The sequence below is a fragment of the Ranitomeya variabilis genome, chromosome 2, assembly GCF_051348905.1.
Source record: "Ranitomeya variabilis isolate aRanVar5 chromosome 2, aRanVar5.hap1, whole genome shotgun sequence".
Classification (NCBI taxonomy): Eukaryota; Metazoa; Chordata; class Amphibia; order Anura; family Dendrobatidae; genus Ranitomeya; species Ranitomeya variabilis.
Genome location: NC_135233.1, coordinates 117,691,382 through 117,709,896, shown reverse-complemented (window position 1 = coordinate 117,709,896; position 18,515 = coordinate 117,691,382). Strand labels below are relative to the sequence as shown.

The 18,515-nt window shown below is 41.6% G+C and overlaps 1 protein-coding gene across 10 annotated transcripts in view; it reads right to left on the bottom strand.

Annotated features, from left to right (window-relative positions):
- NPHP1 (nephrocystin 1) overlaps positions 1-18,515 on the bottom strand; it is a 109,346-nt gene that overhangs the window by 25,791 nt on the left and 65,040 nt on the right. For all 10 annotated transcript variants that reach the window (XM_077282884.1, XM_077282887.1, XM_077282886.1 and 7 more), the window contains 7 exons: positions 17,820-17,948; positions 17,382-17,456; positions 15,440-15,550; positions 8,428-8,510; positions 5,561-5,637; positions 5,247-5,346; positions 3,650-3,762 (listed from right to left, as the gene is read on the bottom strand). In XM_077282884.1, the coding sequence (XP_077138999.1) occupies positions 3,650-3,762; positions 5,247-5,346; positions 5,561-5,637; positions 8,428-8,510; positions 15,440-15,550; positions 17,382-17,456; positions 17,820-17,948 (688 nt within the window). The remainder of the gene's footprint in view (positions 1-3,649; positions 3,763-5,246; positions 5,347-5,560; positions 5,638-8,427; positions 8,511-15,439; positions 15,551-17,381; positions 17,457-17,819; positions 17,949-18,515) is intronic.

Sequence of the window (18,515 nt, the reverse complement as noted above, 5' to 3'; positions counted from 1 at the left end):
CCCCAAAATTTGGGGGGAAAATTGGGGTGCATCTTATAATGCGGATATACCTTACTGACCGTGGTGCAGCAGGGTCCCATGGTTGCTGCTGGATGAGGCCAGAGTGGAGCGTTGCTTCAGGCCGCAGGCTGGGATGAGGGGGTGTTTGGATGTGCGCTGCTGCAGGTATTCGGTGGTGCGGGGGCTCCGCCGACATTTTGTGAAAGCCGAGAGCCCCCTGCACTTACATGGTTTACTATGCGGTAAACTCCGGGAAAATGGCTGCCAGGGCGGCGCACGGGCAGATGGAGATCTCGGCACCAAGACCTCGGGAGATGAGATCTCAGCGCCAAGATCTCCAACTGCGCATGCGCCGCCCCAGCAGCCCCATTTTCCCGCAGTCCATCGCATAGTAAACCATGTAAGTGCGGGGGCTCTGGGCTTTCAAAAAATGTTGGCGGAGCCCCCGCAGCGGCGCATATCCGAACACCCCCTTATCCCAGCCTATGGCCTGCAGCAACCCTCCACTCTTACCTCTTCCAGCAGCGACCCTGGGACCTTGCTTCATTGCAGCCACCACCCCCAGTAATCAATAGGACGCATGGATTGTAAGAAGCACCACCGTTTTATTTTAAAAAAAGGTTTTTTTCCTATTTTTCTCTTCAAAATTTGGCATGCATCTTATAATCCGGTGCGTCTTATAAACCGCAAAATACGGTAAATACTAGAAAGCAGCAGTAGTGTTTCTCTGCCTCTCTTACTTTACTACTCCCTTTTCTTCCCTCTACACACTCCATAAATTTCAATAGGCAGCAGTAATCTAATCTTCCAGTGAACTGGCAGCCTTGCCTTGCTTTGATCAAGACAGATTTTAGTAGTTTTTGAGAGTGAATGGTAAATTAAAGGGAACCTGTCAGCAGGATTGTGCACAGTAACCTACAGACAGTGTCAGGTCGGCGCCGTTATACTGATTAAAATGATATCTTGGTTGATGAAATCCGTCTTGTGGTTGTTGTTTAATCTTTATTTCCAGTTTTGAGTCAGTGACCTGTCAGAAGTCATACACATGAATACTTAATCAGAGCACCACATGAAGACCCCCCACAGGCCGCCCCGGAGCACGAGCATTTCATTAACTCAAAACTGAAAATACAGATTAAACAACAACCACAAGACGGATTTCATCACCTAAGGTATCATTGTAATCAGTATAACGGTGCTGACCTGACAGTGTCTGTAGGTTACCGAGCACAATCCTGCTGACAGGTTCCCTTTAAAAGTCTTATAGGAGAAGTTTTTTGTACCTTAAGACATAAGCATATTTATCTGATAAAATATATTACAAATGGTCTTAGATTTGACTGTACTATTGAGTCCAGAAAAAGTTTCTTGAAAGTACATTTAACGATTAATAATACAGTCTGATATTTTTGATCAAATCAGTGTTTATTCTATAATGTTAATGCATCTGAAACCGAGCACGACTATATAGCAAATCTTCCAGATCCACTTAGCACTGATGTCTGGCTACTTTTTAATTTAGTTTGCGAACGTAGACACATCTGTGATTATAATATATATATATATATATATATATATATATATATATATATATATATGTTCCTGAAACCACAGCTGATTTTGGAGAGAGACACAATACCTGCAATGTAGCATTACATGCAGCCACACAAAAGAGCGGGTCTGTCGAAATGAGAGCAGCTGCTTAATCTACGCTGGCTCCTAGGTAGGGGACCCCTACATGCCATTCATATACCTTATTAGAGCCCTTTACAAGATGAGACAAGGGCTTCAGTTGGCAACAATGGTTCATATATTCTGAATTTTGAAAACATCAAACTTTCTATGTAACAATTACATATTGCACTGAGAAAGAAATGAATGAACGCCTTTGAAGAACCTGTTCAACCTACAGATAATTATCGGCATAATTATAACCTTCAGGTATCGTGCATTTAAATATTACGTGCATTTTATTTTAATTTTAACTGGTAGTCATTACAAATATCCTGTTAGACGGGATTGTATGTGTAGAGTAAGAGGTGTCCGATTATTATGTTATTATCGGCCTTCCGCTGGAACTTATGCCATTCCCAGTGAAATAGTTTATGGCTGAACTAGCGCCACTGTAGAAGTTAATTTCTGCAAGGCCGACAGAAGCACAGTGAAATGGCTGTTACATGTACAATCACAAATCAGACACTTATAATTGACTGTTGTCAGCAAGTCAGCAAATTGTCTGCTGAATGCATAAACTCAAAGTGGAAACCCATAGGGCTTCTCATCAAGTTGTCGATTTTGATTTTCTTTAAATAACTGTATCACCGACCTAATTGAATAAATTGATAAAAAGTATCTGTTATTTAAAAATATTTAAAAAAATCTATCTATTTACATTTCCATCGCACTAGGGGATCATACATTTACATGTCATAATAAGGGATCATATCATAGCCACCAAAGTCAATATCAGAGGATCTGGTGCCAAATCAATGATAACAATAATAACACCCCGAGTCCCCTGAGGTGCCACCCAGTACAGGATGGGCGAAACGCATTGAAACAGGGAAATGTATCAGCATGTTAGGAAGTGTCATGTACCAGTAATGTGATCCCTTACGATGATATGAGGTGATAGTTTACATATCAGACGTTGCCATTTTATTATTAAAGGGGTTGTCCGGTCCAAATTGATAAGTCTGAAGTCACTCCGAGTGACTGTAGACCTATGAATCCCTCCAGTGCATCCATGTGCTCTGCAGAGGTTCATCGCTTTCAGACCCTGGACCGGAGAATATGTATGCGGTATATATACTCACAGCCAGTGGGCAGCCTCGCTCTCCATACACTTGTATTGAGTGAGCCCGCGCCCAGTCTAGTGATGCGGCCGGCCAGTGAGTGTTGCACTAAAGGGCGCAGTCTTGCTCCATACAGGTGTATGGAGAGTGAGGCAGTACTCACTAGTCGGGAGTATAACGTAAACATACCCTCCAGTCCGGGTCTGAAATCAGCCAATCCCTGCAGCGTACAGTGCATACGCTGGGGGGGATTCAGAAGTCTGCAGTCACACAGAGTGACTGCAGACCTACCGATTTGGACAGGACAACCCCTTTAATATCTGGCAAGTGCAATTCCATAGTATAATAGTGGTGTTTGATAAGTTTAAAGCAGGGATTATGATATATACTTCCTATAAACAAAATCCTAAAGAGAATTTCTACATTAAACTGTAAAGTTGCCAAATATATTTTTGAATAAAAGATACTTTTTATCCATTCATCCACTCAGGTCAGTGATCTAAAAACACAATGTGTGCACATTATTAAAACTGCTAATATACGAGTCTGGTGCTTTTTAGGATATGGACATTAATGTGTTGCTTTCACTACAATATTAATTCAGGCTCGTAAAAACATCTAGCAAGTTTGTCAAATTAAAATTCTGCGCCACTCCCAAACCACCTGCTACCTCTCCCTTTTATTAATGTGCCAGGTGCTGCTGCGGAGGTGACATGCCATCACACTAATTGGCTGATGCAGGGTCATTAAAGGTGAACTCACCTTATACACTGCAAATACAAGAGAAAGTGGCAAAATACAATGGGAATACGAAAATATTAAAGAAAACTAAAAGCACAGTGATGCATTTGTACCTGTGCTCTGCAGGTTACTTCTCTGTTTCAGAAGCACATCGCCGAGGATTTGCCGGTAGAACACCAACAGTGGAATATGGCACATGCTGCCAACCAATGTCTCAGGAAGCAGACTGCAAGAAACGCAAGTTACTGATTATGTGTTTATGTGCTAAGAGTCTACAGAATCTCTTCTACAGATTAATTTGTCATCCTTGCACCATCCTTATGTTTTCAGGTTAATGTTAAGTTTACAATGGCCAAATTAGGTTATAAAATGACCATTAATCAACAATATATAAGTGAATCGATGCTCGTTTTCCAGCCAGTAGACAGGCCTAATAAAATTTATGGGAACAAAACGTTGGAAACACAATCGTTCTGTATTCACAGAATATCATCGCTATTGGCAGCACATTGACTGTTTATATAGGACTATGCTGCCGATAACAATGCTTTTTATGCCGGCATAGGGGATCTATTATCCAACTCATTTTGTGGGTGACTGCAGCAATATTTGCACAGATCTTGTAATTAACCTGTGTAAGGGGGCATTAAAGGAGTCCTCCAAGAATGTAATAAACTTGCCCCATCACATATTTCAAATGGCAACCCGGCCTGGTCACTCGTCAGGACAGACTGGTCTGAAGACATACTGCTCCCAGTAACTGTGTCACAACTGAAAGGAGCAGGGCTGTGAGAGGAGAAGTGTTTGAAATAAATCTTCTCCTCAGCTGACTGAGCACAAATGTTTTTTTCTCTAGCTTCAGTTTTCTGTTCTTAGCCAGTTGAGAAGCAGATTTATTTCTTCTCCTGTGACACACTTCTTTTTGGCTCACGGAGGTATGTGTGCTTATAATCTTGCTACTGTCAGTTGAGACACTGGTGCAGGAAAGTGTTTCTTCAGGCTGCAACCTGTCCAGTCACATGACTAGGACGGCCTGACGTTTGAATTATGTGAAGGGGCCATTTAATTACATTCTCAATTAACCCCTTTAACAATCAAAATTCAAGGTTAACCTAGCAAATAATATAGACCTGAAAGTCTATGGATACAAGGGAAAATAACAACTAAAACCATCACTCGCAGCTATACTACTTACACAGCATACCTAATCTAAGCTTTATTTTGTTAGTCCTATTAATGTAAATACTTTTATGATAAAAAAAGACAAAAGTATTACAAGAGTGATCTCCTTATTGGCTAACCAGAAAAATTATATTTGTAAGCTTTTCATAGCTTCTTTTTCAGGCGAGTTTACAAATGAACTACTGAAAGAAGAGCACAACATTTAAGAGATGTTACAACAGAACATTTGTGCATGGGGTGGATGGGCGATGCCTAATGTTACCAAAATATAATTTTTTATTCTTCATTGTCAAACCTACTACAAATTAATAATCTAGTTGTAATAGTCAAAACAGCATTATGTGTATGCATACCATGTGAGGGACCGACTACAATGTGTTCTATGTAACCACAGACCCCAGAACCTTCTCTCCTCAATTTTGAAGTCTTTTCCCTCACAGAGTTAAGTGATACATCTCAAACCTGACTAAGAGGATTATAATAAACTTTATCACTCCCCAATTTCCATCCAACAAATTATTCACTCACTTTAACATCTCTTTTCTTCTTGTATTCAGTGATCTAATTTTCACCAGAAGTCGGGGTTGTCTTCTCTGCGTCATTATTTGATGGAAGACGCCACTGGTTGCTAGAAAATAAATGACAGTATAGTTTCCTATTCTACAGAGAACCAATTATGAGACAGATTTCAACATATTTACTATTACTATTTATTATCTGAATTAACAGAAATGTAATGAAAAAAATAGTAATCTTTGGTCTTCTTATAGGCACAGCACATTTGAGATCTAATAAAAAAAATGTTCAACCATTTTTACGTATGTGATATTTTCATCGTATACCTCGTCTTGAAATAGATGGATCAACTTCTACGCCTCTTTCATGTGGAGTTCCACCATTTAATGTCAGTTCGTATGTCCTAAACGCAAATAAGAAAGCAGAATAATTTTGTGAAAAATTTAAATGTCGCTGCCAGATAAATAGCTTAACCTGGCACTGTAGTAGTAACCCACTTTACGGAGCACATCCTATGGGTGTCTTCAATGCTGCAACTTTCTCCATAATTTTCCAAACACAATGTGACCCCAAGATATCAATACAATGTTATTCAGAACTTCACTTATTATATACAATGTAGATGAAGGGCCAGTTTTAGACAAAGTGGGGCCCTGAACAAGTGTGGCCCCAAATGCTAACATATTGAACCACTTTTTGAACCTCACACTTATATTTGAAGCATTCTCACTTTGCAGCATTTTTTCCACACCTTTTTAGGGTACCGCTAGGAGCTTTTTAGGAGATACAGGCCCCAGGCAATTGTCTAGTTCGCCTATTCCTCCTCCCACTACAATGTTGACTCTGGAAAGGTGACAATAACTAAGACCTCAAAATACGAAGGTCAATGCACAGATCATGGGCACTGTGGTCTGATCAAACCTTAAGGCCCCGTCTCACACAGCGACGCTGCAGCGACACAGACAACGATGCTGATCGCTGCAGCGTCGCTGTTTTGTCGCTGTGTGGTCGCTGGGGAGCTGTCACACAGACAGCTCTCTCCAGCGACCAACGATCAGGGGAACGACTTCGGCAGGAAGAGCAGGAAGCAGACGCCAAGGGACCTGACGGGCAACAGATGGTGAGTATGTACTGTTTGTTTTTTTTGGTAACCAGGGTAAACATCGGGTTACTAAGCGCGGCCCTGCGCTTAGTAACCCGATGTTTACCCTGGTTGCCAGTGAAGACATCGCTGGATCGGTGTCACACACACCGATTCAGCGATGTCAGCGGGACCTCAACGACCAAAAAAAGGTCCAGGCCATTCCGACACGACCAGCGATCTCGCAGCAGGGGCCTGATCGCTGGTACGTGTCACACATAGCGAGATCGCTACTGAGGTCGCTGTTGCGTCACAAAACTTGTGACTCAGCAGCGATCTCGCTAGCGATCTCGCTATGTGAGACGGGGCCTTTAGTCTTAAAACTCAATCAAAATGCAAATTTGCATCTTCTTGAAACTGGTTACTATTTGTAAAGAACTAAATAATTGTATTTGAAATGTAATCCCTAAACTGAGATCTTTCTCTGGTCAAATTTGCTTGGAGGTGCACATACTCATCTATAGGCTGTTAAGGGGTCCAAGTAGACGATAACGCGTAGCACGGTATAAATGCATGTAATCAAGAACCCATCTTCATTAAGAGGTGACCCCAGCATTAGGGTCTTTAGGACTTTGGGCACACTTACAATAGTCGAGTGGGCTTGTTATACGCCCACCAATTGGATACATGAAAGCCAATTGGATGTTGTTAAATGGCCTGTTAGATAGGCTGAAATACTCCCGTGCATACAGAACTATTAAGACGTTCATTCTACGCACACTGAACATCATGTTCTCTGCAGCACAACCTGTTTAAACATAACGATGAGCGGTCGTGAAGGATGATTAGAAAGTCTCCTTACAAATCATTTCACCTGACGAACAAACATTGTGCTCGCTCATGGTGCGATTGCAGGCCTGTTTAGACAGTCACCGGTATAAAGTAAAACACCCTATGCTGATAGACTTCATCTGTATACAAAGCCAGCACATGATACGTCATGCCATGCATTGGCTTGGGGTCTTAGAAACCCAAAGAAGACTGCCGCACCAAGAGGTTCTACTAAAGTAAGGGTCTAGTGCGATCACTATGGAGAATTCTAAAGTTTAGGAATGTTACACAGTTGATATGGAAATTGTGTAGTTGTGTAAAAGCCTTTCAATTATCTCCTGTATATCCAATGCCAGTTAATGAGTTGTAAAAGGCTCATAAAATATAATGGTTACAGCAGATTGTAAAGACATCACCAGTAATGAATAAGTAGCCAATAGAGAGAGTTTGCACTTAGCTTGTAGGCAATTAGCTGTGTAGAATTTTTCTGGCTTGTAGGCTCTACTTTATAACCAAATAAAATAGTCTGCCTTCAGGATTACAGACCATGTCATAAAGTTATGGGCTTAGTCATAAATTTCCTGCACACCACCTTCAGGTGACTGCATTGACTTGCCCTTTTCCAATTACCATATTGCTGTATGTTCTAAGCCACTTTCTATAATTGTAGTCAAGTTGTTCCTCTTTAATACGAAAAGTAATTTTCAGCTTTGAGACAGCCATCAGGTTCTATAGTAACGGATCATGCAGATCTAACAATACTGGAGGGTAAAAAAAAGAATGTAGGAAATTAGCAGCCATATCTTCTCACAAAAGTCTATCATCCTTACGTACCAGATATCTGATGCAGCAATAGATGACCAGATTTCTAATTCAGAGTCAAGGACGTAAAAGTGAAAATTGATCTCGAGTAGGAAGGGTCTGGGTCCTTTATTTGGATGGGTCAGAGGTGAAGCATACACACTGCCCACTCCAATTACAGATAGCCAAGTACAGTGCTCGGCTAAGTCCATCACACCTAAGTGCCCAACCATATACCATCTACAGTAAGACATAACCAAGTACAGTCTTCGGCTACCTCCATCAATTCCCAAGACATTGAATGGCCCAGATGAGCAATTTGTTATTCATTTTGGGATACTAGTAAATACTACATTCATAGCAATTATCACGTTGAGACAAAGAAAAATGTAAAGTTTGTAATTTTGACATTGATTGCCACCTTTAGTATAAATATTTTTTGTAAATTTAATAGTAAAAACGGAAAGATTTTCATCCTACCTGGTAGATAATGGGATTCCATTCACATCAAAGAGTTTTAAAAAAGTCCAACCACAGCTCAAGTCTCCCCTCTCTCCTGTTGACTGCAAAGGAGAAATTGAACCAAATCATGAATTGTGCTATACCGTCACTTCTGGCAGTATATAAAAACAGCTTTTTTAAAGTGCATCTATTAGGAAATGATCTGCATGGAGTTTCATGTCTTAAAAGGGCTGTATGGCCTTTGGCTACAAGTCTGCAGCCACGCTATGTGACTGCAGACTTGAGAAATCCTCACATTACACGCACGGCACGCTGTGGGGATCCTCTGGTGCTGGTGGGCCCTTGACCCCAAATTTATTGAACGACACCGAACACAACATGACCGTATGCTACCGGCGTCGACACCATGCAATGTGGGGATTCACAAGTCTGCAGTCACATAGGAGACTAAAGTCAAACAACCCTTTTAACTTGTTCTGCATTTGTTTAGGTCTCCAAGTAGCAAACCACAGAGCTATCTAAAAATCGTCAGCTATTTTTCTGGAATGTTATGCCAGAGTCAGTGAATTTTAACCTCAAGTATCCAATTTATATGATCAGTTGACACTACTCATTATGCTGGATGAGGAAGTCTGAAGTTAGGAGTGGGTTCTTTATGGAGAGTTGTCGGTGCAGATTGCTGTGCTGCTGGGCAGGAATGTTCATAAAGGCTAAAGTAGTTTTCAGTAGTTTTCCAGGGAACTAGTCTGATTGCCGTATGTGGAGTCGGGAAGGAATTTTTTTCCCCAATGTGGGGTTACTCTTTGCCACATGGGTTTTTTTTGCCTTCCTCTGGATCAACATGTTAGGGCATGTTAGGTTAGGCTATGGGTTGAACTAGATGGACTTACAGTCTTCCTTCAACCTTAATAACTATGTAACGCGTTTCAAGGTGGTACCGACCTCTCCTTGAAGACATCTACATGACTCATGCAGTCAGCACTGACAATTCTCCATAAAGAAGAATATCCCCGTGCAGAAAAGTATTCACCCCCTCTTCTGCAGGCTGGCTGCAACAGCTGGTATTCTGCACGCTTTTCTAAGAGTTGTGCCTTGTCACAAACAGGGAAGAGTAAGCACACACCAACTCACACTTCTATTTTTTGTTCAATACAATACTGCCCTATGTGCACGTTGGATTTCTTCTAGTTTGTTCCAGAAGCTTGCAGATGTGATTTTCACCTTCAAAAGGGCAGTCTGTAAGATAACTGATCAAATTATAGTATTAAGGAGGACCTGTCACCAGATCAAAAATGGTCCTTTTTGCTCTTTTTTGTTGTTGCTTCTCTCCATATTGTTTTTTTAATCTCCTATACATGTTTTAGAGATATGAACCTTTTTATTTATTTATGGTTTTTACCACGGGCGCGTGGATCACAGGGCAATAAGGCAGAGCAGCGCAAAGTCATGCCCCCACAGAATCCTGTGAGCCACAACCCCTTGTTAAAAAACTAAAAAATTAGCAATTATGGTACTAAAAAAAAAATCTATGATTCTATATGGTGGATTTAAAGAAAAATAAGTGATTACTCAGGTGAGAAATAGGAATACATCAAGAGGAAAAACTGGCTACATTTGACTATATGACAGGTCGTCTTTAAAGGTAAGGTACCGCGTTTGTAGATTATTAATAAATCACTGTAATGTAGCATAACATGCTGCTATAACCAAGTTTTAAATGCATGTGAAACAGATTTCGTGTGTTATATGTGTTTAAAGAAGGAACTGGGGGCTGACATCTTGGTTTTGCAGCAGTAGCAGGGCACTAACAGTGTCATTTTACAGCACCCCATGGACATAGGAGATAATAGACGGCGAGGACCCTATCTATAACATTGGAGAGGTGTTAGCAGTGAGCTGGGCACGCCTCTGAGGGCTGCACAACTCACTGCTGTAGGTGTGATTAGCAGCCATTTTATTATAGCCCAGTGCTCTCTGCCCAGCTCCACTTACTCTCTATCACAGGAGCTCCATTCACTCCATTAAGCTGCATTCCCAGCCTGCAGAGAGAGGTGACACCTGACACCTCTCAGCCATACATTGTATCTCTCCCCTCCCTCCACAATGCCGGCCATTCACTGCAGACCTGGAGCTCCTTCTTATCTTACTGAGGGATGAGTGCTTCTGATGTAGTAACTGCTGGTGATAGCAGATTACAGGGCAGTCACACACAAAATGGCTCTGCCCTGTGATGCTGCTCTTCATTCTGCCCCAGGGATATTAGACCACCCAAAAGGGGAGGGAAATGCTGATGTCAGCAGTTACTGCCCAGATTTTCCAGCTAACAGTAAAGCTGGTAAGTCTCACTATAGCTGCTTGAGGTCTAAAACGGAAAATGCTCCCCCTAGTGGTCAATATATATATTTGTAAGAAAATATATAATATTTTTCATATAGAAATGTTTGCAAACAGTGCAAACATTGCATTAATACATTTTATTTACTATTTTAAGCTTAATTTCACAAAAAAACAAACTACAAGAAAACTGGTGGCACCTTCCCTTTAAAAAGGCTGGTGATAATTGTTTGATGGGTCCAAAAAGGGCTAACAGTACAAAACTATTAATGGTAGAAGGTTGACAGCCGACATGGACACGATTATTATGTACCGATTTACCATAATTTGGAAGTTATAAATCTTCACCAGCTTCCTCAAAATATCAGGTACTGCAGAGCTCAGTTCTATCTCCAATGCCCTAATGTTGGCAGTTTATCTACTATACCAAAGGTACGCAGACAATACCCATTCCTGCTCTTTAAGCCCCGAATCAATGACCCATCTCCATCTATAAATTCATGCCTAGCTGAACTACCGGAACAGATAGACGAATGACCAAAAATAAAGTAAACTTTGACCAGATATTGCCTAACAGCAAAATTACAACCTGCAAGTCCAAGCTCTCTCTTCCTGGAAATCAAGGCCCTTCTAAGCTCAGACCAAGTATACAACTTTGGTGTAGTTATTGATGGGGTACCGGCTCTGAGGAACCAGAAATCTGCCACCATCCTCATACATCCACCTGAGAAACATTTCAAGAATTCTAAATCCCATTCCATTAGATCTGCCAATCCTACAGCTGGACTACTGTAATTCTATATACATTGGCCTCCCTGACCTTCTTCAGTCCTAAATGCTACATCTAGATAAATAAACTATGACGCTCGACATGCTCCCACAACACCAATCCTGGGCAAACTGCTCTGAATGCCAGTACAATGGAGAATAAAGTGTGCGAAAGTGATAAAAAACTAACTGGTGCCCGACTAATTTACCCATCTTCCCGCTACTCCCCAGCCTCTCCCCTATGCCAAGCCCTTCACTGGCTTCCTATCGCCCAGAGACTCCAGTTCAAAACCCTCACAATGACATACAAAGCCATCCACAATCTATCTCCTCCATACATCTCCGACATGGTCTCCCGGTAACTACCTTCACGCAACCTCCGATCCTCTCAAGATCTCCTTCTCTACTCCCCTCTCATCTCTTCTTCCCACAACCGCATCCAACACTTCGCCCGTGCTTCCCCCATACTCTTGAACTCTCTACGCCAACACATCAGACTCTCGCCTACCACAGAAACCTTCAAAAAGAACCTGAAGACTCACCTCTTCCGACAAGCCTACAACCTGCAATGATCCTCAACCTACTGAACCGCCACACAACCAGCTCTACCCTCTCCTAGTGTATCTGCAGCGCCCCAGAGTCCTGGTCGTTGCAGTACTGTTGCTCCGCCGCTAAGGGGGGCTATGGTACATCTGATGGCACTGAAGGAGTTCACCTGACCAGGTATCACAGACACCAATACACTTCACAGTCTGGCCCCTAGGGGGAGCTAAGGGTGCTATGTATTAGGCCACTCCTCACAATCTGGTAAAACTGGGGGTTGGATAGGAAGTTAGAGAGAAAGCTGACTGGGTTGGAACCAGGCAACATCTTGTGGCAGAGGGTGTTGCAGGGGAAAATTCAGGGGGGTCCCTGTCAGGGGTGGGATCCTGACAGAGGCCTAGCAAACGAAGAGAACGTTACGGGACCGCGCCTGCACGAGATAGCGGCGGTGCCCCAAGAAAGGACAAGAAGCGAGGTTTATTGTGCTGAGTGAGAAACGAAATCAACGCAACAAGGAGAAACACCAGTAGGAGTCGTGCTGTAAGACGAGGCAACATCCTACTGAGGCGCGCAGCCAGTGGCCGGAACGCCGAGGAAGTATAGAGCTCCAGGCCTAACTTCAAACCTACGGCAGGACAGTCAGTTATAGGCGGGCTGTCTCACCCAATTCACCTAAGAAGACATAGGGGGCAACAACAGGAGAAGGGCGACACTAGGGTCCAGGAAGAGCTCCGAGCCTACCCGTCATACGGGTGCGTCCTAGCCATAGCATCTGGGGGACGAAGAAGAACATCATAATCGAGTTGTGAGGGAACTTCAGAAACAGACACAACAGTTGTGGGGACTATCCCGTAAGCACAGCAGGGGAGGACCACAACACACAAGCGCTAGAAGGTAGGCACAAATTTCCACCTGCAAAGGGAACTCTGGAGGTGCAATCGGACCGGCCGGACTTGCGCAGCCCGGTTAACCGTATTCCGGACTGCGGATCCTGAAATCTTCAGTAAAGAGGTAAAGAGACTGCAACCTGGTGTCCTCGTTATTTACTGCGACCTGCACCGCACCACTGCAACATCACCACCACCCACATCTTTTATTGGGCGCCCCTCAGCAGGGTCACGGACCGGGTCTAGCCACCGTGATAACCCCAGAGCAGAGACTCGGAGGCCCGGTACCAGGTACCCCTCGGCCTTGCGGCGGTGGGGGCGCTACATATCCTCACCCATCCCCTGCAGACTGTGAGCCCTCGCGGGCAGGGTCCTCCCCCCTTATGTACCTGTGTGCCTTGTTTTTTTTGCACATGTTTAATATACTTGTCTATATTTGCCCCCTATTCACATGTAAAGCTCCATGGAATAAATGGCGCTATATAAATGTTTATTATTAATAATAATAATAATAACATCCCAGCTACCTGAAGGATCAGCCTTTGGCAAAAAAATGACTCACAGTGCACTAGTTCAGTTTGGAATTCAAGGACAAAAAACTCATTTGCTTTCTACACAGACGTAACAATCTACTTGATCAGTTTCCTCCCGGGCCGCACTTTGATTCCCTTGAGACAGAATGTTTGTTGCTGTTGCGTTCCTGCACCCGATCATCGAGATGGTGAGCCATGTGCATCACTCTCCCCTAAGTGCCTAAGAATTCTGTATAATGCAGGACATGCTGAGATATAGGGTGTATATCACCCATTAACAGCTCACACACCACAAGCTGAGCAGGAAAGCAGTGCTAGCGTTACTCATTGCTTTTGACAAGTAAAAACAGATTCCTGAGACACAGAAAAGTAAAGCTTCTCGAGAGGTGGATGATGACGCTGTACAAAAGCCATTGACTTCACACAGGATAATCTTGTCAAATTAAAGGAATATTCCAGTTTCCAAAAACTACAATTTTTTGACTAGACAGATGATAGCTGGGTTATTGGGTACAAAGTTCTTACTCAACCCTTTGCCTCCAAAGCCAATTTTCATTTTTGCGCTTTCATTTTTTTTCTTCTCCTTCTTGCAAGAGCCAGAACTTCAGAAGACATAAATGTAGGAGGTCTTGGTTTTTTTTTGAGGGACGAGTGATAGTTTTGATTGATATCATCCAATTTACAATGTAATGGTTTTTCAGATTTGTGTTTACAACGTTCATTGTATGGTAAAAATGAGATGAAACCAAACATGCATGGATTTTTTTTTTTATTTAAGTGGTGAAAAAATATGTTTTTATTTTTCTATTAATAATGTTCTGTGAAAGCTCGGCAACCTGATGCTTTTGCATGGCAAGCTGATGGTTTTAATGATACCAATTTACGGTATATACAACATCTTGATTGCTTCTTACTGCATTTTTTACGGGACATGTGGTGACCGAAAAACTGCAATTCTGGCGATTTGATTTTGTTTCTCTTTATGGAGTTTATCGTTCTATGAGTTAACTAACTTTGTATTTTGATAGACCAGACTTTTACGTACGGAGCAATATATTTTCACTTTTTTTAATTTTCCTTGTACCATATTTTTATTTTTAATGAGGGCAATGGGGGCGGTTATTTTTTGTTTGCATTTTTTATTCCATTTAGTGGACTTGAAACTGTAATCGCTTATAATATATACTGAAATACTTTAATACTGCAGTACATAGGGAATATTGCGATGGCCAAGCTTCACAAAATTGACGTAGGAGCTTCAGCTGGCTGCAATAGTAATTCATTGGTGCCTCGTGAGCTTGTTGCAGGTAATCTATGAGAGCCACACAAGCAACAAAATTTCTGAAAGTGGTCAACAACCATTAAAAGGTATATATGTGTGCACATACTCTCAAACTATTACCAGTCTGGGCTATCCTCTTTATTTAAAAAAAAAAAAGTTTGCAGCCTCAGACTGGTGATTTTTAAAAAATCATCATAAAGATCCTTTTTGTCCCTTAAATTATCCTACTTTCTAGCAAAAGTCGTGACTGAACTTCCAGATTGCGGAATCCCGGCACACAGAGCGTGATCCAACAACTCTCTGTGGTCCTCCTCACTGGGAAAGAATGAGGTCTCGCTCTTTGCACTGACCCTGCATAACCCTAGACACATACTTTACAAAGTGGTTACCCGAAGACGAATTGCTCTACTGTTCAGTTATCACTAAATTATTGGTGGGTCCTTTAGGTTGCTATTAGGGACACTGATGACCATTATGGCTAATAGATGATAATTAGAAAAATGACGAGTCTGGGGTTGTCCACTCTTTTCTAAAATAAAAAAGCCTCGGACTGGTGATAGACAATATTTAGGGCAATCTAAGCCTAACAAGGTGACAAGACGTTTACAGAAAAATGCAATATGACTGTGAAAAGCCAGAGCTGCATAGGACCGCTCTTCCCCATGATTCCATGAATCACTTACATTGCGAATATAGGTAACTCCAACTTCAAAGAGGATTCCTAATTCAAGGGCCTGACTTCCAGACCTCACAAAACAATCACCATCCAGCAGACTTGGAAGAATACCAGTGACCTAAAAACATATATTCAGAACAATCTTAAATATACTGTACATTCTAATGCCTTATATCTATGCTTTATTAATGAATGCATTTAGAGCATGCTTTCATGCAGGCGTGGGGACTGTTCGAACCCCCGCGCCTGCATGTCTCGCGCCTGTTTGACAGCCACAACACATGCAGGGATCGCGCCTGCAATCAAACGGCCGCGAGACATGCAGCCAAGGGTACTTGAACATATTTTTCGAGCACGCCGAAGACACTCGGTTAGCACAAGAGCATGGATAACATCCTATCCGAGCACGTTCACTCATCACTAGGGTTTATTTTTCAACCTGTTTTTGCACTTTTTAATTGGTAGAGTCTTCAATTATTTTAAAAAGACTCATCAACTTGAGCATGAAGGACAAGGCGCATCATGGGGAAGGAAGTAAAGGGAGATTATGTTATGTTATTCTACATGTATTGCAGTCTGTCTGCAGCTTGTGGATAATCTTAGACAATCCATTTAAGCATTACATCTTGTTTTGATCTAGAATAAATGTAAAATCCTTTCTTTCATATCAAAGAAAAATAACTACAAGGCAGAGTTACCAATCCTGTCTAATATAGAGACAGTGTAAATTTAAAACTTACACTACAGAGTCTGAAAATGTGCCAAATGTTTCATGGTTCTAACAAAATTTTATACCTTGACAATGGCTCCAGTCTGGCGCAGAAATGCGTTGGTATTAATAAAAACGGTTTTAGCCTGCGTAAATGTGCCAGCTTCCTTTTTTGCCAAATTTTTCACATTAGCTCATACCGGATGATAAATCTGGTGCATCTTTAGACACTTTTGTCCAATTTTACAACACCAATCGGTTGACACATTATGGTTTCGCACACCGTGTTGCATTTCATACCAAACGCCTCCCGCTGATTTACTGATGCCCCTTGTCCAGCAAAGCAAAATATAGGTTGAAATAAATAAATGGGAAGTATGGCGTGTACAGCATGAATGCATATACAACAGAATTTTGGCTTACTTAGATTAGTAAACTTTACACGTTTTTAGGCTAGGTTCACATTGCGTTAGCGCAATCCGTTTAACGGATCCGTTAAACGGATGCGCTAACGCTGATGCCCAAAATCGCTTTTTTGCTACAATCACGCTAACGCATGGTACCATTGCGCTGGCATGCGTTAGCAATGGAGGTCTATGCACAGCGAACGTGTCCGTTCGCTGTGCGTTAGACCTAACGTACCTGAAAACGCTGTAAACCGCGTTCAAGGGTGCGCCACAAAGTAACGCATCATCGCTAACGCATGCCGATTTTGACATGCGTTAGGATGCGTTACGATAATGTAAGTCTATGGGTGGGTTAAGGGATCTGTTACATTGCGTTAGTGCCGGTAAGTAACGGATCCGTTAAATGGATCGCGCTAACGCAATGTGAACCTAGCCTTACATCTAAAGGGTATTTCCAGTTTCATAAGAATGAATAAAATGCAGGACTTTGTAACATAAACATGTTTCTAATTCATTGTATTTAGGTATTTTGAATTTAAACTGAGCCGGGCAGAGGTCAGTGCTTAACTTGAAAAGGTCCCACATTAGCTGCCAGGCTACTGTCTTGTACAGGAGTCAATTAAGAAGGATCACAAAAAGATAATGAACAAACAACATTACAATAATCTGTACACAGAGCACAGCTTCCCCTGTATTGCTATATATCTGGCTAGTAAAATTGTCTAATATTCATGAAGTTCGTACATTACTTTTGCCTATATTGTCATAAAATAAATTACACAGCACAATAAAAAACTAATACAAACTGCAAGGAAAATGGAGGACACATTTACCCTTGGAGAAAAAGTCCATGTTCGTGAGTTTTTGGGCAGCCATGAAGCTCTCACAGTATGAATGTTGCTTAGGACCTGAAAAAATGAAAATACACAAGAGCAAAATCATGTAGCCTAAAGTATATATAGATATATATGTTATTGATGGCTCTTAGGGTCCATTATACTGTAATGAGCAGCGGATACGACTACCGACCGGGAACATGTTTCCTGGCTTGTGGTCATTTTAATAAACTGCTTCACATGGCTTCACTAAAATAAATACAACAAAGAAAGAGCTCAATAAAAGTTTACCAATGTTATAAAACATGTCTAATAGTTAGAGATAATATTTTTTGGTGTTTGGAAGTTATTTCACACGAATGCAACCCTAAAATATAACATTAAAAGTATGCTTATTAGCAATGATTGGAACTAAAAAATAAAAAAAATGCTTACCTTACTGCCATCAAACAAACAGAGTCGTACATGTCTGCTGAGAATCTGAATGCTAGCCGCAGGGAGGGGTATCATCTTACAGCTCCATAACGTCAAAAATATAGAGACGCGAGAGGTCAGGGGGAGGATCTACAATTATAAAGTAACACACTGTGAATGATAGAACTACTACAGACTATTTACCAATACGCAAAGAATAAAGCTACATCAAGACTTAATACAACATTACTGAACTTAACCCCTTAGTGGCAGAGTCAATTTGCAACTTAATGACCGAGCCAATTTTTACAATTCTGACCACTTTCACTTTATGCGGTTATAACTCTGGAACGCTTCAACGGATCCTGCTGATTCTGAGACTGTTTTATCGAGAAATATTGTACTTCACGTTAGTGGTAAAATTTCTTTGAATTTTTATGCCCTTAACCCCTTAGTGACGGAGCCAAATTTTTGAAATCTGACCAGTGTCACTTTATGTTACATAGTTACATAGTTATTAAGGTTGAAGGAAGACTGTAAGTCCATCTAGTTCAACCCATAGCCTAACCTAACATGCCCTAACATGTTGATCCAGGGGAAGGCAAAAAAAACCCATGTGGCAAAGAGTAACTCCACCATGGGGAAAAAAATTCCTGTGGTAATAACTCTGCAACGCTTCAACAAATCCCAGTGATTTTGAGATTGTTTTTTCGTGAC